Here is a 23,850-nt window from a genome sequence, read left to right on the forward strand (position 1 = left end):
CTAAGGCCTGGGAGCGGGATGGTCCCTTCAGTCACGAAGGTTGGAAGGTGAGTGGACAGGATGCAGGGGGCAGGGTCTGACCAGCCTGGCTGGAAGGTGGAGAGGCAGCTACGTCTGCTGGATCAGCTCTGGGGCTGAGTGGAGGCAGCGAAGGCACTCCAACCCTGGGCCCTGGAGGGGGCAGGAGGATGAGGCTGCAGAAGATGCTGGGGTCGGGCAGTGGAGTGGGGGTGGGGAACTGGAAGATGGTGGCTCACCCTAGCCCAGGGCTGGCAAGAGGCAGGAGATGGGGGTGGAGGGAGACAAGAGGGCCTGGCAGGGTCTAGAAACAGTACTGGTTCAGGTCTGGGGTGAGCTGAGCCTGCAGGGTGTCAGGCTTGGTCTTCTGCCCCTGGTGACCCCTGCCCGGTGGCAGGCCCCCCCCCCCCCCCCCCCACTCTGCACCACATTGATGTGAGAATCCCCACAGCCTGCACTGCTCCAGCAGGGAGCGCAGGATGAGCAGATGCGGGGAGGCAGGCAGCCCAGTTATAAGAGGCACGGACAGTCCAAAGGAAATAATCCCTAATGGCAGACTTCAGGCACTAAGGCATGACGAAGGATAAGCCAGCTCACGTTGGGCCAGACATGCCTGAGTTTGCAGGTGCGGGAAGGAGCCAGGAGGCCATATACGCGCGCAGGTGCACAGGTGGCCAGGAGCACACCCTGTCCTCCCCCCGACCCCACAGGCACACTGCAGCCCACACTGCAACCCCCCAGAGAGGACCAGAGACTGGCTGGAAACCAACATTTTATTGAGCTCTCCTCACCCTGCAGAAATCTATTCCAGCAGATTCTTTTTGCCACGGGCATCACAGACACGGGGGTGTGACCAGCACGCCCCCCGCTGCCCACTATTTGGCCAACCCACGAGAGGAAGGCTCCTCCTCAGGACAGGCTACCACAGAGCGGGCCGGGGCCAGGAGAGCAGGTCGTTAACCAGTAACGACCCCAGAGGTATAATACATTCATGTCTGTTAAAAAACAAGGAAGAAACTAATATGAACCTCAGTGTCCCAGCACTCAGAGTTTAAATATAAAAAAGCGTCATCAGAAAACAGTTAAAAAATACAACAAAACCAACAGGGCCACCTGCAGGGTGGTGGTCAAGGGGGAGGGGCCAGCCCCACCCCCACACTGACCAGCGGCTGGTCAGTGGAGGCGGCAGCCCCGGCACAGCATCACCCCCAGCTGAGCATCACCACCACCAGCAGGGACAGCGCCAGCTCGGGCCACAGGCTGGGGGACACCTGTGGGACGAAGGTGGGGATAAGTGAGGACCTCCCATCTGCAACAGGCCCGCTTGTTCTACACCTGCTCTGTGGACACGAGGACAAGCCGGGCGTGGGGTGGGGGGCGGGGGGGGCGGGTAAGGTGGGGGATGCAGGAGCATCCCACTGAGAACTGGAGGGCTCTGGGATGAGGTGACCAGAAAAATAAGGAGCACAGGACCGGTAGGAGAGGACCGTGGCCCTGAAGACATGGCAGGAGGGGAGGCCAGCCCACCAGGGGCTGCTCATCTACAGGGAACTGGTGTGACAGAACCAACTGGTAAGAGGGACATCCTGCTGTGCCAGTGGGGAGGGAAGGGGGGGTGTTCTGGAAAGCTGCTCAGGACAAGAGGCAACTGTGAGCAGCCAGTCTGCCAGATGAAGTCGATTCCTGGCAGGGGGAGAAGCACGGCACAGGTGCAGAAGCAGCAAGGATGCATGCATGCAGCCCACAAGCCAGAGTCTCAAACCCAGAGGCCTGTGAGACCAGCCAGTAGTAGAAATGTGGGAAGCAGGCAAGACTAGACAGCGGGGAGTGGCGGGGACTGTGGCATCCAGAGAGGGTATGCCCTGGGAGCAGCGGCCCCACAGCCGGCACCACTCGCAGACTGTAAGTCAAGGTCATGAAATCAACGCTTACCCTGTCCCTGAGGGTCAGGAAGCTCCGGAGTCTTCTGTTCTCCCTGAGGTTGGTGAAAGCAACCATAAAACTCCTAAGAACATCCCTCAGTCCTACGTGGCTATAGGGGAAAAACAAGCTGTAAGACAAAAAATGGGGGAGCAGGCCATTATGCAGGAACGGGGGCAGAGGTGGCCTTTAGGTGACAACTGGGGAGAAGAGGGCCTATCCCTTCCTACCCACTGTCACCCCCTCCCCTGGGTGCCTCTACCAACAAGAGGCCTCTCTCCATGCGCTGTTTCCGGTCCCAAATTCATCCTGCTGGGGATGTGGACTTGTGTCCTGGCCACAGGGCAACACTCCTCTGCTCACAGAGACAGGTCCAAGGGAGGGGGAGCCGTGTTCTGAGAGAGGTCCGGGCTCCTCAAAGGAAGGCTGCCTCCCTGGAGGCCAAGAGACCATGTCTGCTTGCATCCTGGTCTTTTGTAGTAAGGTCTCACTGTCCCCTCCTGGGCAATTCTATGAGCTTCTGAGAAACTGCAAGCAAGCCGGCACATCCTGGAAGCTGGGTCCTCGTGCGAGAACCCCGCCCCATGCAGAAGGCTCTGCCCACAGTGGGGCACAGAGCTCCATCTGGGCTCACTCAGCATTTCCTGCCATTTTAAGTCAAGGCTCTGTCGAAGGAGAGAAAGGCGCTGGGGTCTGTGGCCCAGGCCAGCTCCGGGAGCTGGGGACCCAGCTGGGGCAGGGGCAGTTAAGGGCTTCAGGGCTGCCTGGGCCACTGGGGTTAGCCCTGGCCTGGGAGGGTCCTGGGCCGGGCAGGGGCTTGTCACCTGTACATGGTCATCCAGATGGGCTCGACGAACTGCGGCAGCAGCAACCTCAGCTCCATCTCGTCGGCAATGGAGGCCAGCTGCATGGCCAAGTAGTGGGGGCTGTCGCTGCGGGGAGGCCACAAGGAACCAGCTGTGGCTGTGCTGGTGACCCCGCCCCCCACACCCGACAAGTTCGGGTGGGGCAGGGGGTGGCAGAGCAAGGTGGGGGCAGGGAACCTTCGCACGCCCCTCCCCTGGCTCCCACTTTGCTTCAGAAGAAGCCAGTGAGGTCCCATCCACTGGAAAGCAGGTCCCAGACCCCAGGGAGAGGGAGAAGCCTGTGCCTACCCCCCATCTAGAGCCCGCGACAGTAGGCAGCCTCCCCTCCCCTCCAAGAATAACCGAGGGCCCCAGAGAATCCTGGGAGGGACCCTGGGACATGTTCCCTGGACCCCAATCCTGAGACCACCTCTGGTATCACCACCCCTTCTCAGAAAGGAGGGGCGACCTCGCTCCTGTCTAGGCCCCCCACTCTCACTGAATCCCCGGTGGAAACAGAGGCCCGCACACTCCCATCCGGGCACCTGGGCTGGCTTCATCCCTGCTCTCAGGGGGCTGCCCGCATTCCAGCCCGGTGACCTGGCTGGGAATCCCCAGGACTCCGAGCCCCTCCCAGCCCAATCCCGGCCGCCTGCCCAGTCTGGGGGCGTGGGTGCCAGGGAGGGCTGGTGAGCATGCAGGTGGTGGGCTGAGTCAAGACAACACTGCCCCGGGCCCCATCTACAAATGGAGCGTGGAGGGGAAGGTGGCAGATTTTCAGGTCCCCCCAGCCCTAAAACCCTGACCAGTCCCAAACCCCGAGTCCAGGACCTAATGGCTAAGAGATTCCTGAGGCCTAAAGCAGGAGGGAAGCAGCCAGAACCCCGGCCCTGATGCTGGGACCATCTCCTCTCGGCCACCCTGACAGCCAGGCTCAGGAACTGCATCTGAAGCAGCCTCCTCTTGTTTTCTAAAACTGAATCCATCTCTTCAGAGGCCTTGAGGTGACCTTGGTCATGAGGGCCAGGAGATACCCTGCCTTAAGGCCACAAGCTTGAGCCATTTTGGTGGCCAGTGCCCCAGAGCCATCCTGGGACTGAGACTATGCCAGGTGCTCGGAGGGGTCCCTCAGTGAGCTGCCGTCAGAGCACAGCTGCCTGGCCAGGGCACTTGCCTGCAGGACCACGCCCGGGGAATTTCCACTCTGCAGCCCTGCCTGGAGAACCCAGAAGGCTCTGCTAACCACCTCGCCACAGTCACTGACCAGGAATGGGGGTGGGTGGGGCCCAGAGGCTACTGGGACTTACCTGTTGGGGGAGACAGGGTGGAAATCCAAGATGTTGGTTACGCCGGCTCCTTGGTCGTCCAGGAAGCCAGGGCCATGGTTTTGCAGGAAGGTGTATAAAAAGAGGTTCCTAGAGAGGGGTCTTGCTTGATACATTTCTTCTCTGGAGAAAGAAGATGTAGGCTGGATGCTCTGTGGTATCATTCATTAGTCACCTTACCTGTACCCCAGCTCCCCCGGCTTGAATCCTGCTGCGTGTGCTGGCTGTGTGCCTTTGGGTATGTCACCGTGCCTCTCTGTTCTGTCATACATCCCTCAGGGATTTGGAGAAGATTCATAAGGGCCCTTGCCTTTTTTCTTTGTGAAAAGAGAATCAGGGAATTCCCTGGCAGTCCAGTGGTTAGGACTCAGCGCTTTCACTGCTGTGGCCCAGGTTCAGCCCCTGGTTGGGGAACTCTAAGATCCCACAAGCCGTGCAGCACGGCCAAAAAAGGAAAAAGAACCAGACTACAAACGTAAGGCTCTAATACTGGCCCCCAAGAGGCCTGCAGTCAAACTAAAAAACCCAAGTCACAGTGGACTAAGGCTGGGCTCCACCAGGAGAGCCAATTCCTTGGGTTCTGCCAGCTTCCAATCGCTACGCGCCTTGAGCAGAAAAAGCAGATATAAGCTACAGGAGGAAAAGTCACCCACAATCCCAGCTCCAAGAGGGACATTTCCAGTTTCTAAACACATGCACACACATTTTCAAAAATGGGATCACTCCTGTGGGCGGGGGAGGGGAAGGAATTGGGAGATTGGGACTGACATATACACACTATGAAGAACCAAAGGGCCTGAGTTCTATGTATAAGATAGGTAACTAATGAGAACCTAAAAAAAACAGGGGATCGCTCCTTACATAGTATTTTAAAACCTCCTTTCCTCACACTTAACTGTCTCACCTCTCCACTCCCCTGGCTCCTTGCTAGCAGAACTAGTTTTCTTTGGGGTGGCCCTGATCGGTGTTCATCTAAGGCGGTCATGACGCTCCTGGTTGCAGTTCCCTGGCACGCCTTGCGGCTAGTGGTGGGCAGGCAACCCAGTTCTGGTTAATGAGGTCTCAGAAGTCTGAGGTGGGGTTAAAAGGGAGCAGACATGGCCTGGGTAGCTCTGTTTACATGTTCACATCATCACTCATGATAGCTGGTTAGGCCTGTGACCCGTGTTCACCAGAATTTACCCCACACTGTATCCAACAGCCTTCGGTCCAGAATATAATGAAGAGCCAAAGGGCCTGGGTTCAAATCCCAGCTCTTCCACTCAGTAGCTGTGTGATGTCACTTTTCTCATCCGTAAGGTATCAGGAGACCCCCACTAGGCCGTTGGAGGAGGAAGGAATCTCCTTTAAGTACTCGGAACACAGGGGGCACAGGCACTGTTATGACCTCTGTACTTCAATCCATTATTCTCATAATAATAATTCACTGTAGGGAGTGCCCTGGTGGTCCAGTGCTTAAGACTCTGTGCTTTCACTGCAGGGGGCACGGGTTCAATCCCTGGTCGGGGAACTAAGATCCCAGGTGCCGCGGGGCACAGCCAAAAAACCGAAATTAATTGTATTAATAATTAATTGCTTACACCCAAGCCTTCTGCTCCCCAGGCCAGGGTGGACCAATGCTCATTCCTGAAGCGGACTGCAGGCAGGACGAGCATGGGCACAGGGACACAGAGTTAAACAAGCAGAGCTAAACACGGAGCTCACCACGTGCTTTCAGCATTAAAAGGTGACGGCTGCAAATGAAAAGAAAGACGGGGTAGGGGCTTGTGGCCACACAGGTAAGTTTCCTGGGTCCTCCAGGTGTCTCATGGAGGAGTCTAGATAAGTTATTCTCAACAGTGCATCCAGACTGCGTGCAGAGATGGCCATGACATCATCAAGGGCGCAGACAGGTATTTCGGGGTCTGGGGCACTCTGGCCTTTGAAAGAGAAACCCACATAAGGACAGCATTGTTCTGGAGAGAATAAATGCCCAGCATTTTGTATCAAAGAGAGATGGCTGTTTCGGTTTCCTAGGAGGGAAACAGGTTTACATCTGTTCCAGATGAAAGCTCAATGTGAAAGGCAGGTCGCAGGAGCTGGGGCTGGAGAGATCAGACGTGTAAACACAGCCACATCGGCCACAAAAGAGCCCCGGCCTGACATATGCCACCCACACCTGTCAGGACAACCCCTTCCCCTGTAGGCTGAAAGGAGCTGTCAGGTCAGACCTGGCTGGCGGAGGGAGGGTGGCGCCCCCGCCCCCAGCACCCGAGGCGGGGTGGGGGAAGGGTGCTGCCACCTGCTGAGGGCACCTGCAGACAAGATGTTAAAAGCAGGCCCAACCCAGCGACACCCCCAAACCAGCAGGCCAGCCACACATACAGGGAGGGTCACGGCGACTTTTCTAAGACCCCTAAAAGGCTGTTAGCAATGTAGACACCCAGCACAGGTACCACTCTGGGTGTCTAAAATGTCACACATTTGTTCTAGAGACTGCTGGATATTGATTAAAAGCTATGAGGTGAATCTAGATCCACCTGCCATACGCAAGGAAAGAGTAGATGACAAAACTAGTAAATGAGTCTTAACAAGCTAGATCAACACGCAAAAAACAGCCTTCCTGCAGAAAACATTATAGATCGTAAGTATATCTGCAGGAATATAAGGTTTTTGATCAGGAATAAATTTTAAAAAGGATACTTAAAATCTTTAGGGACAAAAATTTTAAATTGCATTAAGGGACTTAAAAGGCCCAGAGAAATGGAGACAGGGTTTTAACATTGCATAGGCTGTAAGCCCTGTGAACTTGACCTTGTGTTAGGCTGGCATTTCAGGAATTGTGACCAGGAGCTCTTGCCACCCTCAGGCCCCAGGCCCCAGGGTGTCCATGCAAATGGATATTTTCCAGGGAAAGTGGCCCCAGCTGTCATTTGTATCAGTCTCCCAGCTCCCTCACCCTTCCACCCCAACCCCAGCCCCCTGGGCACAGGGCTGTGCTCTTCCCAGGGATGGCGTGTGCTCCCATGGACACCCCTGCCCCCTCTGGGAAGGGGTCACAAGGGGACTTCGCTGAGCACGTGGTCTGAATCTCACCTTGACCCACTGTCCCAACATCCCTCATCCCCAGCAGACAGGCCTAGAATCCTTGGGCACCTTGGGTACCAGACAGGATGAGGGGCCCTGAGTCCTACTGGGCAGGTGCCTGACCAGGAACAGCGGCCACCGGCAGCTTGGCCAGGCTGGGGGTGAGGCCTGCGCTCTCTCTGACCGGCTCCAGGGATGGCTGAGTGGTGCCTCCCCAACCAGACTGAACTGTTTGGGGACAGGGCGTCTGCACCTTCATGTGGGTCCCCAGACCCCTCTGGATCTCCTCTGGACCTCTCTAAGCTGGCCGGGGATAGACACCAGACTCTCTTCTCCCCTCGCTCATCATCTGAGCCCTGCACTGATGCTCCAAGACAGGTGGGGGAATCTTGGGTTAACGTCTTAACCCAACCACTCACTTGCAGCAAGACCCTCAGTTTCCTTATCTGTTAAATGGGGACAACGGTCCCAAGCTAACAGGGTTCCTTTTCCAGGCAAGAACCAGCTGTCTTATACTCCTGGCTGTCTGGGTATCTACCGCTGTCAGGCAGCCCTATATATGGATTAACTACAATGCTCACCACTTAACCCTGTATCTAAGTCAGAGAAGTGAGGTAATCCAAGTCCTCAGCCCTCTTGCCCCAGTCAATGCAGTGATTCTGGCTGGTATTAACGGAGGAGGATCAGCAGCCAGGCCTAGGCTGCCCTTGGGGCTCTAGATCTGAGTGAGAGAACAGTGTGGCCAGAGGGCTGGGGGCAGGGTCCCTAGAGCAGCCTCCCAGCTCTGGTCTCTTCCATGTGCCCCTTCACCCCACTGGCGGCCCAGGGCTGGTCCCCTCCCATCTGGCCCTGCCCCTGCTGGGCTCTCCAATCTGATCTCCACAAAGCAGCCTCAGATCTGACCCCACCACCCCTCCATAGCTCCCCAGTCCCCTCGGGAGACATGCTACACCATTACCAGGGCCCTCTTCTCCCGGTAGTTGCCTCAGCCCTATCCCCCCAATCCTGGACCCGGCTCCCGCCACATTAAAGAGCACATGCCCAGACATGGCAAGCCTCCGGTCTTTGCCTGGGCGGTGCCACTGGCCATCCTCAGTCTCCTTTGACATCCCTGTTGGTCCCGGCTGGGTATCCTTGGGTAAGTCAACCCCAGTGCCAAGCTTACTCACTCCTCAATAAGGAGGCTAGAAACAGCCATTTCACGGGGGACAAACAGAAGCTGGGACGTCCCTGGCGGTCCAGTGGTTAGGACTCCGCACTTCCACTGTAGGGGAACCGGGTTTGATCCCTGGTCGGGGAACTAAGATCCCACAAGCCGCATGGTGTGGCCAAAAAAAAAAAAAAAACGAAAACCAAAAACCAAAAAACAACCACCTAAAAAAAGGAAGCTGCCGTTACTATTAATCCCTGCTTCCTGGCACACAGCCCAGAGCAGATAAGTGCTTGTCGAATGACTAAACAAAGCCAAGTTCTGAGGTCACCACAGCTGCAGATCCAGGAGCCTGGCCTGGTTTCAAGCATCTATTTTTTTCCAGCACATTTGCAAATGAGTAGTTTAAAACCCTTCTTTGGTGAAAGGAAGGCACACCCACCCAGGCTGCGGCCCACACATACCCTCCTACACACTCACTGGAAACCCATTTTCCTCCAGAGCTCGGGATGCAAATCGAACCTTGCAGCCCCCACAGCCCTGAGGACGCCTGCAGGGCTCGGAAGGGAGGGAGGCGCTCTGGACCAGGCAGTCCCCAGTGTCACTGGCTGTGCCTCTTTCACACACACACACACTGAGATGGGAAGAGCTGCCCCCTCTTTGGAGGGGGGACCCTCAGCTGTCCTAAGCCCAGCCTTCCCCATGTCTCTGCAGGCCCTGCAGCAGAGCAGGAACAGGTGATGATGCCTCTGGGGTCGCCTCAGTGCCATCCGGTAAGTGGAGTCCTGGCTGCCAGGCCAGTGGCTGCTGGGGACCCAGCCCTGGTCCCCAGTCTCTTCCTTCAGGGCTTCCCACCCCACCCCACCCCACCCCCACCCATGAGCAGGGCAATGCCCTGACTTACAGAGCACCCAGCGCTCAAAGCGTCAAGCAGAAAAGCCCTGACCTCAGCAGGACAGACCCAGGTTCCAGTCCCAGCTGTGTCGCTGCTGTGTGATCAGGACCAGCCACCTAACTCTGCGCCCGGCTCAGAGAGGACTCTTGCACAGAAGCAGCACAGCCTCCAGTGCTGCTAAAAGGATTAAAAGATACAACTGTTGCCCATTTTCTGCCCCCTGGCAGGTGCCCCACAGCTGGTTAAGGAATCAAGAGACCCAGAAGGGAATGGGAAACAGTCTCTGGGGGTCAAATTGACGATGTCTACCCAAGTGACGATGTCTACCCAAGTCACAAATGCACATACCCTTTGATTTCTGGAAATGTATCCCCCCTGTAGGCCGGCATGTACCAGGGAGGGGCTGCTGTGCCAAGATCTTTTTTTTTTTAATTAACTAATTCATTTATTGGCAGCATTGTGTCTTCATTGCTGCGCACGGGCTTTCTCTAGTTGCAGAGAGCAGGGGGCTACACTTGTGATGCGTGGACTTCTCACTGTGGTGGCTTCTCTTGTTTCGGAGCACTGGCTCTAGGCACGTGGGCTTCAGTAGTTGTGGCACATGGGCTCAGTAGTTGTGGTGCACGGGCTTTGTTGCTCCTCAGCATGTGGGATCTTCCTGGCCCAGGGATTGAATCCATGTCCCCTGCATTGGCAGGTGGATTTCCAACGACTGTGCTACCAGGGAAGTCCCTGTGCCAAGATCTTGAAGGCACTTGAATGCAGCAGGGAACACAGCTTAACCCGGCTGCCACATGTGTAAAAGACAAACACCTCTATCTGCACAAATCCATCTCCTGAAGGAGAAAGGAGATTAGTAAAGTGGGGAGGGGCCTCTCTGGGACAAAGGTAGGAAGGAGATTTAATTTTTACTATATGCTTTTGTCTTCCTGAACACGTGCTGGTAACCCTGATTCAAAAAATAAAGCAAAAACAACTGTTTCAAGTGCATAGCTTTGGGACTTCCCTGGTGGTGCTGTGGTTAAGAATCCACCTGCCAATGCAGGGGACACGGGTTCGATCCCTGGTTTGGGAAGGTCCCACATGCCATGGAGCAACTAAGCCCGTGCGCCACAACTACTGAGCCTGCGCTCTAGAGCCCACGAGCCACAACTACTGAGCCTGAATGCCGCAACTACTGAAGCCTGAGCGCCTAGAGCCGGTGCTCCGCAAGAAGGGAAGCCACCACAAAGAGAAGGCTGCGCACCACAATGAAGAGTAGCCCCTGCTCACTGCAACTAGAGAAAGCCCATGCGCAGCAACGAAGACCCAACGCAGCCAAGAAATTAATTAATTAAATTAAAAAAAAAAAAAAAGACTCCATGCTCCCAATGCAGGGGTCCTGGGTTCAATCCCAGGTCAGGGAACTAGACCCCACATGCATGCTGCAACTAAGGAGCCTGCCTACCACAACTAAGACCCAGTGCAACCAAATAAATATTTTTTTAAATTAAAAAAAAAAGTCCACAGCTTTAGTTTGTGGTCTGAAATAGTGATGTTTGTCTTAAAGGTCTATTTCAGGTATCAGACATCCAACCCCTCCCAGCCCCCGTCCCACCCACTCCCTCCCCACCTGGCAGGGGAGGTACAGACTTATGAACCTGCAGATGCCTGAAGCAGCTGGCCTGAGGTGAGTCCAGCTCAGTTCCCTTAAGTGATGGAGAAAAAACTGGGGGAAAAGGAGAGAGGAGAGAAAGGAGGGAGAGGAAAGTAAGGAGAGGAAGGATATTTCAAGCAAAAGGCTGGACATTCACCTGTGGGGGTGGGGAGGAGTTAGAAAGCGCCTGCTTGGAACGGACCCCCTGAAGTCCTACTACTGCAGGACACCGCAGCCCTCCCTCCACCTTGAACCCCAGCATAGCCTGCGCCACCTTGAACCGGGTGCAGACATTGCCAGCCACTACGCAAGAGATCCAACCTCGGCCTGGCTTCTGGCGAGGGTGGCCTCAGGCAAAGGCTGCCCTCTCTGGACCTGTAGCTGAATGCTCAGTAACCCCACACCCTTCTGTGTGCATCTCCCGTCAGGACTGAGGGTGGAACAGTGACGTTCCTGTCACACGCATCAGCGGAGGAGCTACATTAAATCTGGCCTCAACTCCAGGACACACTCTTGGCCACAGTTTAAGGTCACAGTTTGGCCGGAGCTGCTCAGGGCTGACTGGACTCCAGGTGCCCAGGGCCTGGCCCAGTGAGCTCAGGAATGTCAGCGGAAAAAAATGATGTCAAACCAGTGCCCCTTCTCCTCCCCACCTGGACAGGTTGGCCACTGCAAAAACGGAAGGAGGTGGGCGTCTGCGTAGCATGGAAAGAAGTCACGGTTAGCTTCTGAGTGACAAGAGCAGGACAAGGAACCTGCTGCTTATGCAAATGTTTACGTCTCACTGGTTACACATTATTTATGAATGGAAACGCTGTGCCAAGGGGCCCGGGGCTGGGGGCACACCTGGGTTCTGATCCAGCTTGGCTGTGCTACTCTGGACAAATTCCTTAGTGCCTCGGGACCCCTAATTCTTCAGGTTTAAAACAAGCACTGGGGACAGAGTCTTTTCTGTCCTTTCCTACTCAAATATCCATTAAAAAAAAAAAAAAACTGTAGCAAAAGTGTAACAGATTAATAATTCTCTTGACCGCTAATTTTGAAATTGGTTTTAAACCAGTTTGCTGAGGTCTGAAAGTTTCTGTCCCACCCCAAACTCTTCTGTTGAAAACCTAACACCCAGTGATGGGAAAAGAAGGTGGGGAACTCTGGCAGGCAATGAGATCATGAGGGCTCTGCTAATGGGTCAAGTCTCTTCTAAATGGGGCCCAGGAGAGCTCCCTTCCCCATCCTCCACTGAGGATACATACAGGAAGTCTGTGGCACCCTGACCTTGGACTTCCAGCATCCAGAATTGTGAGAAATCAATGTCCGTGGCTTATGAACCACCAGCCTGTGGCATTTTGTTAGAATATACACTTCAGTGAATTGAACAGAAAACAGGCGGAGGAAACAAGGTGAGGAGACCCTGGAAGGCCAGGTTGGAGGGGATCCCAGTCGACCAAGTCCTTGTTGACACCTAAAGGGACCCCTGTGCTTCTCCATCACTATTGGAAAGGAAAGGTGCCACCTGGCTCTGCAGTTTAAGTTTAAAAAGCATGTATTTCAAACGATAAATGCTGAAGTGGGTGTGGAGAAAAGGGAACCCTTCTACACTCTTGGTGGGAATGTAAACTGATGCAGTCCTATGGAAAACAGTGTGGAGTGTCCTTAAAAAATTGAAAGTAGAGCTGCCATACGATCCAGCAATCCCACTCCTGGGCATATAACTAAAAAGGTGAAAACTCAACTGCAAAAAGATGCATGCCAGTGTTCACAGCAGCACTATCTACAATAGCCAAGACATGGAAACAACCCAAATGCCCACCAACAGATGATGTGTTTAAGATGTGCTGTGCGTGCGTGCGTGCGTGCGTGCGTGCGCGTCTGTGTACACACAATGAAATATATTACTTGGCCATAAAAAAGAATGAAGTATTGCCATTTGCAGCAACATGTATGGACCTAGAGATTACCATGCTCAAACAGAGAAAGACAAATATTACATGATATCACTTATATGTGGAATCTAAAACAGTACGAATGAACTTATTTACAAAACAGACAGACGGGGAAAACTTCTGGTTACCAAAGGGGAAAGGGAGATATAAATTAGAAGTATCAGATTCACAAATCCACACTATCATATAATTATTTTTTTTGGCCACCCCGCGTCGTGTATAAGAACTTAGTTCCCCTACCAGGGATCAAACCTGCGCCCCCTGCAGTGGAAGGGCCCGAGTCTTAAGCACTGGACATTATCATATATAAAATAAATAGGATTTACTGTATAGCACAGGAAACTACATTCAGTGTTCTTGTAATAACCTATAACGGAAGGAAAAGAATCAAAAAAAAATATGTATATCCGAATCACTTTGCTGTACACCTGAAACTAACACACTATTGTAAATCAACCATACTTCAATTCAAATTGCTAAGACTTTAAGTGAAGGACTATGCCCTGCTGGGCCCAGACACTAGGGGCTGAGAGACTCGGCCCTCCGGGTCTCCTTTCTTCCAGACAGTTTTGGGTCTCCCCCTAGCGCTGTGGGGTCTCAACCACTCAGCAGATCCTAACACGGACCCCTCCAGTCGGGACAGATCTCAGCTCCCCACTCCCGCCTTTTCACACCCTCAGCCCTACCTTTACACCCTCCGTCTGTCTTCCCCGGGTTAGCATCGGGGACCTGCTTCTTTCACCAGGCCCGGCGCAGAACCCACCTCCTTCCAGGACAGAATTAACTGCTCCCTACCCAGCACGCTGCATAAACAGACCTGGATTAGGCACTTAGCCCATTACGGTCTCATTAAATGTTTACCTGTCTGTCTGCCCCGGCTCAGCGCGCACACCCAGTGAGCCCAGCGGGAACCAGACTGTCCAGCAGAAGGAGGGAACTGGGCTCACAGGACAGTCGGCTCCTGGCTGGGGCACCCTGGGCTGGGGAACCTCACCTACTGAGAGGAGGCAGAGGCTGCATGCATGGTACACAGTCAGCGCCTACTAACGGGAAGCTCTCACTTGGTGAGCCTGGAGCTCAGGAGAGGTGCACGCCCACCCTGTGTCAGAGCTGGGATTTCCCGGATGCGTCACTGTCGGCACACGGGAAATCCAGGCCATCTCCCAGCCCCGCCGCAGAGCCTCCTCGGAGCTCCGCGCCACACACAGTGACCCTCCCCAGATGGCCAGGTGGGCTGCCCCCGCTCTGGCCCAGAGCTTGCATCTCCTCTCAGACTCTGGGTCACCCCGTGTCTTCTCCCACCTCCAGAAAAACAGGTTTACCAGGCAGCGCCTGGCGAGGCCCAGCGAGTGTTTTGTGTTGTCACATCCTAATATTGACACTAGGAAAATCAGCTGCCCTCCCCGAGCCCGCCCCCGTGCCCTGACCACCAGGCCTGGCCTCTCCTGCCTGCCTCAGGGCCAGAGAGGGACTCGGGCCGGGGACTTATTTGCTTACACCCAGGGCCCGGCCCCAACCAACTCTCGGCAGGACAAAGCAACGGCTGCGCACGTCCACTCCAGACCCGCTGCAGGCTTCCTGGTGGCCGCCAACAACAAAACCCCGAGCGTGCCGGGAACTTCCTTGAAACCCCTTGGAATTGTTCTGAGCCAAGAGAAAAACAGCCGGACTCTCGTGGGATCCACCGTGTCCACGGCAGGGGAAGCGAGAAGCCATTAACTGTCTACAAACGTAATGGGTTCACTAAAAACAGGATGCTTTCCAGGGAGAGGGGAAAACACCTCTGAGGTCAGGGTCAAGACTCATCGGTGGATGCAGCCCTTCACGGAGTACCTCCTTCCATTTACTAGAGGATCGGACGTGAAAAAATGGACTGACACTGCTCTCTGCTTGCTCTGCAGCCCAGCTTTATACCTACTAACCACCTAATAAAACTTACAAAAAACATACATACAGTTCTCTAACCAGCTTCTTTCCAGAGTACCCAGGCTGTGATGGGCACCGGGGATGCACTAGTGAGTTTGACCTTTCTCAATTCCCGTTCTAATGGTGCTACAGGCTAGTGTAAATCACACTAAGTGAGCACACAATTTCCACACTGTGTCCTGGAGACAGTAAAGTAAGGTCCTAGGCCAGCCGACACTCTGTGGAGTGTTTCTCCCAAGGCCGTTCTTGCCTTTTGAGATGGACCACATTCTGTCTGTGCAATGTGTCTCTCTCTTACCAAAAAAAAAAGTCTTAGGCCAGAGGAACCGCTGGGAAGAGTGGGAGGGCTGGCGCTTTAGACCAGGTAATCAGGTAGTCAGGGAAGACTTCTCAGAGGAGGAAGCAACTGAGATCACAACTGACATCTCAATGAGTCTCACATCCACAAGGACGATGCTAACTACATCACTCCATGTGTTTTAGGCCTCACACCCTCTCAATGAAGGCCGCACAGAATCCCCGGTGCTTGGAGAAATATTCCTGCTGATATAGTTCCCACCAAAATAAGTAAGTAAAAGACCACCTGGCAGCCATCTTAGAAGGTAGATTAAAAATGTTCCCTGCCCTGAAGGATATTCTGAAAGCCCACACTCTGGAAGCCGCTCTCCCCAGACCTCCCTCAGATGTTTTAAACCAAACCCAGGCAAAAATAAACTTGCACAATCTCATGTTGGTAAGGCTGGAGAAGCCACGGTGACCTTGAGGTTAAGACGGTGGGAAATCCCCAAATCCTGGAATGAGGAGGGAGGTGAGATGAGACAGCAGGAGAAAGCAGCACCAGCAGCTGGGTACTAAGGCTGGAGTCCAGGCCATTCAGGGATCAGGTGCAAGTCACCCAAAATGTGCCGCTCCTAAGGACTCACTCCAAAGGCATGTTCAGAATAAGGAGAAACAGGGTTAAAGTGTGAACTCCAGAGAAGTCACTAACAGCCACCAACACTCGGGGGTGGCGTCCCCCCATCCCTGGTGGGAAACCTCAGGGACCCATTTTACAGCATGAGCAAACTGAGTCTCAGAGGTGGCGCAGCCCGTCTAAGACAACACAGCTGGAAAGTGGCTGAGTGGAGAGTTTGGCTTGGCTTCTAGAAAACGGCTCTGGGCTTTTAGTTAGACCGCACTTATAACGCCTCCTGAACTACGTCTTCGTTTCTCCGTCTGTAAAATGACGCCTCGCATCCTTGGAGGCCGGCCAGCACGGAGCCCTCCCCAGCGTGGTAAGGATGAAGCCCATACCCCCGCCTTCCTGGGGAGATGGAGCGACACTCACTTAGAAAACCAAGCTACAGAGGTGTCTGAAAACTGCTCCAACAGCAGCGGCAGAAAGCACACAACAACAAGGTCCCGGCCCCCCGGGGGGCTCCTTGCAGCGAACGTTACAGCAACCATTAACGGTTTACAAAACGACTCCCCCCCCGGAGCGCGGAGCCTCCCGGGGCTGGCGGCGGGAGCCCTCGCGGTCGCCGGATGGAGCGCGCCCGGGTGTGCACAGCGCGGCGGGCGCCCTCCCCGCGGGGCGCACCTGCGCGGGGCGCGGGCAGGCGGAGGGCGCCGCGCCCGCCCGGCGCGCGGTTCCTGTTCCGGACGTCCCCGCGTCCCCGGCCCCGCCGGCCTCGGGCCCCTGGCAGGTGCGCGCCGCCGGGGCGCCCCGGGGGCCGGCGGGGCCCGGGGCCCGACGCCATCTTCCCTTTTTCGGTGCCCGCGCGGCCGCGCTGTCGCGGCCCTGGGCTGGCCGCCGCGCGCTCTGGCCCGGTGCCCCGAGGACGTGAGGGCCGGGCCCCGGAGGCCGCGCGGGAGGGAGGAGCGGGGCGACGCGGCGCCGGGTCCCCCGGGCGCGGCGCAGAGGGGCCGTCCCATTGCACGGATGCGGAGACTGAGGCCCCCACGGGCCGCGCCTGCCGCGATCGCCAGCCGGGAACTGGAGCCCCGGCCAGCGAGGGGGTGTCTCGGAGCCGGGGTCCCCAGACGTCGCCCGCAAGTAACAACACACCGGGGACAGGAAGACCCGGACACGGGTCCCCCACCTTCCAGCCGGCGCCCAGGGCAGCGCCAGGGCGCTTACCTGCCGGGTTCGGGCTGGACGGAGGGGCGGATGGCAGCGGAGCTAGGGTCACGGCAGGGGCGGCAGGGCTCGGACTCACCTCGCGTCGGCGGCTGCGGCGGCGGCGGCGGCGGCGTCCGCAGGGCTCGAGCCGGGAGGCGTATTGTCTACGGCGAGGGGCCCGCGCGCGCGACCGTATACACCGCCGGGCCCCGCCCCGGCCCGCCCCCGGGGCCGCCTCCCCGGCTGATAGCGGGGACTCCACGACTCCGGGCGTCCGTCCGAAAGGCAACAGAGCTGCTACAAATGTGATCTGTTTGCTTGTTTACTGTCTCTCGGCCTCCTGCGGTCTGCAAGTTTGTTTTGTCGCGTGAGCTGTTTGCTCCGGGGAATCTTTGTGGATGAAGCTCCCCTGGCTGCATTTGGATGGGCAATCCAGGATCTTTACATCCTCAGAGAAGTGCTAAGGGCTTGATGCTTGTTTTGATGCCCGTGAGGCTCGGAGGACTTAATGACTTGTTAAATGACAGCCTGAATTCAGCGCTCAAATATTCCCGCTCTTTGTGATGGCAGCTTCAGGCGTTAGGTTTTGTTTGGGTTTTGGGGGGTTTTTTGTTTGTTTTTTGTTTTTTGTTTTTTCTTCAATTTTTTAAACTGATAAAATGCACACAACAAAGTTTCCCATCTTTGCTATTTTTAAGTGTGCTGTTCAGTGGTATTAAATACATTCAACCATCACCACTATCCAGCTGCATAACTTTCCATCTTTCAAAACAAACTGTTTACCCACGAAATGGTAACTCGCCGTTCCGCCCTCCCCCAAGCCCGGGCAACCATCCGGCGTTAGGTATTTCTAAGCGTATTTCACAAATGTGGAAGCTAAGACTCAAACTGCGGTAGAAACAGCATCAGCAGCACCCTACCAAAGCCTGGGTCTTCCTGCCCCACTCCTTTCCACCCCATCCTTCCAGCTGCACCACCTACCACACCTCCATTCCCATGGGCCTGCCGTAGCGGGGGGCGGTCCACCCTCCTCTGGGGCTCCTGGGCCTAGGGGGAGATGGGTGGCAGAGACGGGCCCCCAAAGCCTCCAGGGAGGGAGGAGAAATCAGAAAAGCTCCAGGCAGGGTGGTACCCGGCCCTGCGGTGGGCTAGGGAGGGGTAGGGTCTCAAGTCCTGGTTATTGTTGCAGTTCAGGTGGAGGAAGGCAGGGGGGAGCACGGAGATTACAAAGTAGCTGTTGTTCCAGGAACACAACAAGGCTTGTTTACCTCAGTCCTGCTGCCTCTTGGAACAGAGGAATAGCAGGGTCGGGGGAGCTCCCCACCCCTTAGTTCTGCCATTTGCTAGCTGTTGGGGATCCCCTGACCCCTTCTTCCCACCTCTGGAGTGATGACACTGATACGTATTTTTTTCCTTCATTGTTCGCATCTGTGAAATGGGATGACGATGTGCCTGCTCCCGCCCCACCCTATAGGGTCGTAGGGAGGATCAGAGGAGATAATCATCAAATGTTTGGTAAACTCCCAGCAGAGTTTAAGCTTCAAGGCCCCTCCCTCCTTCTCTTCTGGCCTCTTCTGATTTTGTAATCCTTTCTTTGAGGGCCTCCCAAATCACACCAACTCCAGGCCCCACTGAATCCTGGGCCTCTAAGAGCCACAGGGCAGAGGGAGGAGCCCTCCAAAATAGGGGCCTCTCTCCAAATGCGCTCTGCAGATGAGACTCCGAGGGGAAGCGATGGCATGGTCTCATCGATGTGTGTGAGAATGCTTCCAGAGAGGTCTCCAGGCTGAAGGCACGGTGCCAGGCACAGAGTAGGTATTCAATAAACAGCAGTAGAACAGATGGAGGGAGCAGGACAGTTTGGGGACAGATTGGGGGATAGACGTGCCCAAGGAACGCGTGGGTGAAAATATTTGCCTTGCAAGGTCCCCAAATAATATGCAGATCAAATGGACAGGAGGAAGCAGAAACCTTCTGAATAGGAATTGGGCCTGTAGAAGGCCTTGGCTTCTATCAGTCCCAAAAAGGATTAGGTAGCAAATGCTAATAGCAATTACAACAAATGCTAATAGCAATTACAATATCAATAGCAGCTGCCCTGATCTCTCAATTCCAAGGCTTTCTATTATCGGCTATAATCCTTACCGCTGTCTCCTGTTACAGACACCAGTGCACCCACAAAGGGGCCATGGACAGGTGAGAGAGACCCTGTGGCCCCATTTTACAGATCAGGAAACCGAGGCTCTGAAAAAGGAGGCCGGCCACTTGCTGGAGACCACCCAGCCCGTGAGCAGCAGAGGCAGATTGAAGCCTGGGTCTCCCTACTCCTGCTGCAGTGTCCTTTCCACCCTCCATAGCTGGTCTCCAAACCTCCTGGGCCTCAGCTTCCCCTTCCCCATCGGGATTTGCTGGGCTGTCCCAGGGCCGTCAGGCTGTGGATGCTGATCTCAGAGAACACCATGATCCTGTGGGCAGCCCCTTCCCTGCCTGGGAACCTCCCTCCTGAAGAGCTGCCTCTGGGCCCCCTGGATCCTCCCAGCCCCACGCGAGAGCCCGTGACCATGTCTCTCTGCAGTTTAGGGATCCATGGCCCAGCAGACCCTCTGCACCAACTTAGGGTTGAGTTCTGCCCTTACTGTGACTTTCTTTGATCATTCATCCAGCAAATATTGATTGACACCTACCATATGCCAGGCAGGGGGGGTAGGTGATGGGGGTCTAGAGATGACACAGTCATGGCACACAGGGCTCACATCCAAGCGGGGGAGACAGTGGAGGAGAAACCAGGGCACAGGAAAATAGAACTCTGGGCAGCCGGGCATGCAGCACACGCTCAAGGAGGGAGAGTAAAGCCAGGTAGTGGGTGGAGTGGGGGAGGGGTGGGCCTTTTAGCCAGGGTGTCAACCTTCCTGCAAAGACTTGAGAGAAGTGAGGACATTCCTATGTCTAAGGCCTGGGAGGGGAGGAAGGGCAGGTGGGAACCCCACGGAGAGGACTGGCCAAGCATATTTGCCAAGTGCTGGCCTTGGTATCCAGGGCCCACCTGGGAGAGCCAGGTGCCAGAGCAGGTTTTAAATGGCTGTCTTTCCACATGCCATCCCAGACTTTTGTCCCAGCCTTGGGACACCTTATCTGGAAAATCCTCCATCTTTGACAGGGGCTTTGTAATATCAGGAAAGACCCGTCTCAGGGCTTCGAGCTTCTCTCCCGAGAACCTCCTGGGCCTGAGCTCCTTGCCAGGAGCTAGAGAGCCCAGAGGCCAGCTCCTCATGGTGACTTTGCACTCGTGCCCACCTGGTGGGTGCCTTGTGGGGGTGCCTTCCCAGGACGAGAGGCCACTGAGAGCTTGGTGGGCTGGGTGTGTTGCCTGGGTGATTTCATGTACCTCCTGTGACCTCCTGCAGGGTAGATCTCCCCCATTTCACAGATGAAGCAACTGAGCCTCATGGAGGGCTCCTAATGGGTCCACACCCACACAGCCAAGAGATTGGAGGGCTGGGGCTTGAACCCAGGTCTCTCTGGCCTGTCTGACTTGGGCGTCTGTAGCTAGGCTTCAGGAATTCTGTGAACCCCCTAAAGTGAAGCAAAATGGCCATTGGGCAAAAGCGTTTTCTGGGGAGAGAACCTGCAGCCTGGTGGGTGAGGGCCAGGACTTCACAGCCCTGAGTTAGAATCCTGACCCTGCACCTATAACTTGTGTGTCCTCAGGTTAGTGCTCAGGCCTCTCTGAGCCTCGGTCCCGTCCTCTGTGAAGTGTCCCCCCTCCCAGGGCTGTGAGGATAAACACACTGGAAGCCCTCAGCCCTCCAGTGGCGCCTGGTGCACAGCAGGTGATGGATAAACCCAGAGGCTGTTATTGAAGACAGGGTTTAAGAACTGGTGAAGAGGGACTTCCCTGGTGGTCCAGTGGTTAGGACCCCGTGCTTTCACTGCCAAGGGCAAGGGTACAATCCCTGGTTGGGAAACTAAGATCCCACAAGCAGCATGGCACAGCCAAATTAAAAAGAAAAAGAAAAAAGAAAAAAAGAGCTGGTAAACAGTTTGACATGTTCACAAAAGAAACTGTATCTTAGAGATGCATCATCTATTAAATGAAACACACTTTACAAATCAGTGTGTCCAGTACAGTCCCACATTTTTAAAAAAATCCACATAGAAAAGCTTGGAAGGATAATGGGAATAGTGGTCATCTCCAGGCATAAGGATGATAGGTGGTTTAATGTTTGGCCCTGTGTTCTTCTGTATTTTCCCGATTTTCTATACAGAAGTGTATTAACTCATGTTAATATCAGAAATACATCACTTTTTATTAAAAGAAGAGGAAGAAAAGTATGTTTGGTCTTGTTCCAGGCCGGAGTTGAGACAGAGACAACAGCAAATGCCTAGTGCCAAGTGAGACAGAACCAGGACAGAGTACACAATGCGTCTTGGGCAGAAAGTGCGGGGCCTCAGGGGAGAGAAAACTAAGAACTGGAATCCCAGAAAGGATGCAAACATATCAGGAAAGGCTTCCTGGAGGAGGAGGTATTTGAGGGCATCCTGGAGAAGGGGCTGGATTTCAACTGCGACAGAAAGGTCGGTTTGGCCTTATTGTCCTGCAGGTACCTGGGAGCCATGGAAGGTCTCTGAGCAGCAGAGGGACTAGGTCTTTGGGAACTGGAATCTGGCAGCCATGTGGAGAGGTATTGGCGGGGAAATGATGCCTGGAGTCTCTGAGAGCGCCCGGAGCTCCTGAACACCGGGACACCACAGCCTCCATCCAACTGGTAACAGTGCCCAGGCTGCCCCTCCCCAAAAGCTCCACCTCCTTTATTTTGTGTTCCACACCCGGCCACACTCACTGTTCTCCAGTTAGTGAGGCCCTCTGTGGACAGAGCTGTTGTGAAGCCTCTGGGAACCTTATGACATCCCCCTTTTACAGGTAAGGAGACGGAGGCTCGGAGGGGCCAGCTGAGCCACAGGGTAGAGAGGTGTGGATGCTGAGGGAGGAGGGGTGGGAGCTTCCCTTCCCGGCCTAGTGCATCAGAGCTTCGCTTTCCCTCACTTCCTGGGAAACGGGGATGGTGACACCCAACTCATACATCTCGACCATCCGGTCACCCAGTGCTTGGTGGGGCTACGGCTCCCCTTCTTCCCTCGATTGCTTTATCTTCCTCCACAGCACCTTCTGCTCCTTGCACGTGTGCATGTACCTGTTTACTTGTCTATTGCCTGACTCACTGCCCCCCACCGAGACGAAGCCACATTGGCTTGTTCACAGCTCATGTAGGAGGTGCTCTGTAAATACCTGCACAGCAAGTAAATGCACAAGGGTGAGCATCCTGGGGCCAACACGCTCGTCTATTTTTGGTCCATTTCCTCCCTCTGTTCGTCCCTCGTTTCTCAGACACGCAGACAGTTCTCCCCCTTGAATGATATTTTTAAATTGCTCAAAGCTTCCTTTTCTTCTTTAAGTGAGGCGCGTGGGGGAGGGGTGCCGCTGCTCCCTGTAGGACTCCATGTGGCGGGTGGGTGTTCACGTGTACACGGTGGTCCCTGGAGCTGTGGGGGCAGGTGGGGGTACTCACGAGGAACCCACAGAGGTTGGTCCCTCTTGGAGTCTGGCGATGGTGATCCAGGGTGGGGGAGTTGAACCTTTGCACAGGGTAGAGTTTTCCCTGGGCATTGGGTTCAGAGACCAGGATTGGGCCAGCCCTGCCCAGACGTGCTGCAGGCAGGTGTAGGCTCACTACACAGAGCAAGGCAAGGCTGTGTGCCCTGTGTAGCTGCGAGGACCCCAGGCTGCAGGGTCCGGAGTCCAGGATATGTGACAGCTGAGGGCAGGTGGCCTCTCTGAGACCTCCCAGGCACTGCAGGGGTGACTGAAGTCAAGGTCTAGGGCTGGAGCCCCGCGTGTGGCGGGTCTGCAGCCAGGGGCCAGTGGAGATGGAGAGGAAGTCGGAGGTGAGGTGGGGTCCCTGGGTGCCAACCTGGAGCCAGATACTTCTCCGGGCCCTGGGGAGGCCTCTGGGGATGAGAGTCAGTGGCAGTAAGATTATTTCTGGAAGTCAAGGCTGGTTCTTGGCAGCTTGACTAACATCTTGGAAACCCAGAGGAGTGCGTTACCCCAGCTGCCTTTCCCCTCAAATCTCCCCCAAGGCTTTGGCTGGAGCCTCCTCACAGGCGTGAATACACTGATGGATTTTGGCCCCTTAGAATCTTCCACTTGTTGCAACCCCCTGGAGATGAGTGGGCCCAAGGCCTGCAGCACTGTCCAAACTCCAGGCGGCAGAACTCCTGGGCCCCTTCTAGACCCGGGCCAGCTCTGCTCAACGAGGGCCTCTGAGTGTGCGGAGCTGGCGGGGGCACCTGACACAGGACAGTCCCCAGCCTTGGAGGGAAGCCACAGCGCTGTCAGGAGCAGAGTACCACCAGGAGCTGGGACAAAGGGGCCTGGAAACAGATGGCTAAGGCCCCCAGGAAAGTGAATGCAGAACAGTGGGCAACCAACAGACTTCAAAGAAGCTCTTCCGTCTCCCCACCCGATGTGTAAGAGGTACTTCGGGCCAACGCAGCCAAGTTAAATTTGTCTCTTCTAAACTTACATCTCCCACAGTCTTCCCATCTCAGCTGATGGCAGCTCTGTCCTCCTTGAACGTGGGCCAGATTTGGGGACTTTTTTTTTTTTTTTTTTTTTTCTTTTTGGTAATGCTGCAAGGCTTGAAAAATTAGTTCCTGGACCAGGTATCAAACCCATGCCACTGCATGCCCCCTGCAGTGGAAGCACGGAGTCTTAACCACTGGACCACCAGGGAAGTCTCTGGGGACTTCTTTCTAATGACTATAACATGAGAGTCTGAGGTACACCCACATGTACTAACTCAGAAAGACGTGTATCTGTGCCGTGTTAAATGAGATAAAAAAAAGGTTGTAGAATAAGTACAATGTGAATTGATTTATGTAGAAGAATATTTTTCATTTGTCTTGAAAGTCCTGTAAGGAACACACTGGAAGGTCAAGGTTATGTAACAGGTGTGGCTATCATTCAC

The 23,850-nt window shown here is 55.0% G+C and overlaps 1 protein-coding gene across 1 annotated transcript; it reads right to left on the reverse strand.

The window, feature by feature from the left end:
• Positions 1-1,220: 1,220 nt before the first annotated feature.
• Positions 1,221-21,914, reverse strand: BIK (BCL2 interacting killer). Its single transcript, XM_057743332.1, has 7 exons — positions 21,867-21,914; positions 17,804-17,869; positions 16,920-17,065; positions 4,091-4,231; positions 2,763-2,870; positions 1,951-2,068; positions 1,221-1,289 (listed from the first exon to the last, which is right to left on the reverse strand). Exons 1-7 carry the CDS (start codon positions 21,912-21,914, stop codon positions 1,221-1,223), a joined length of 696 nt encoding a protein of 231 aa, XP_057599315.1.
• Positions 21,915-23,850: the final 1,936 nt, after the last annotated feature.

Source organism: Hippopotamus amphibius, chromosome 7, assembly GCF_030028045.1.
Source record: "Hippopotamus amphibius kiboko isolate mHipAmp2 chromosome 7, mHipAmp2.hap2, whole genome shotgun sequence".
Classification (NCBI taxonomy): domain Eukaryota; kingdom Metazoa; phylum Chordata; class Mammalia; order Artiodactyla; family Hippopotamidae; genus Hippopotamus; species Hippopotamus amphibius.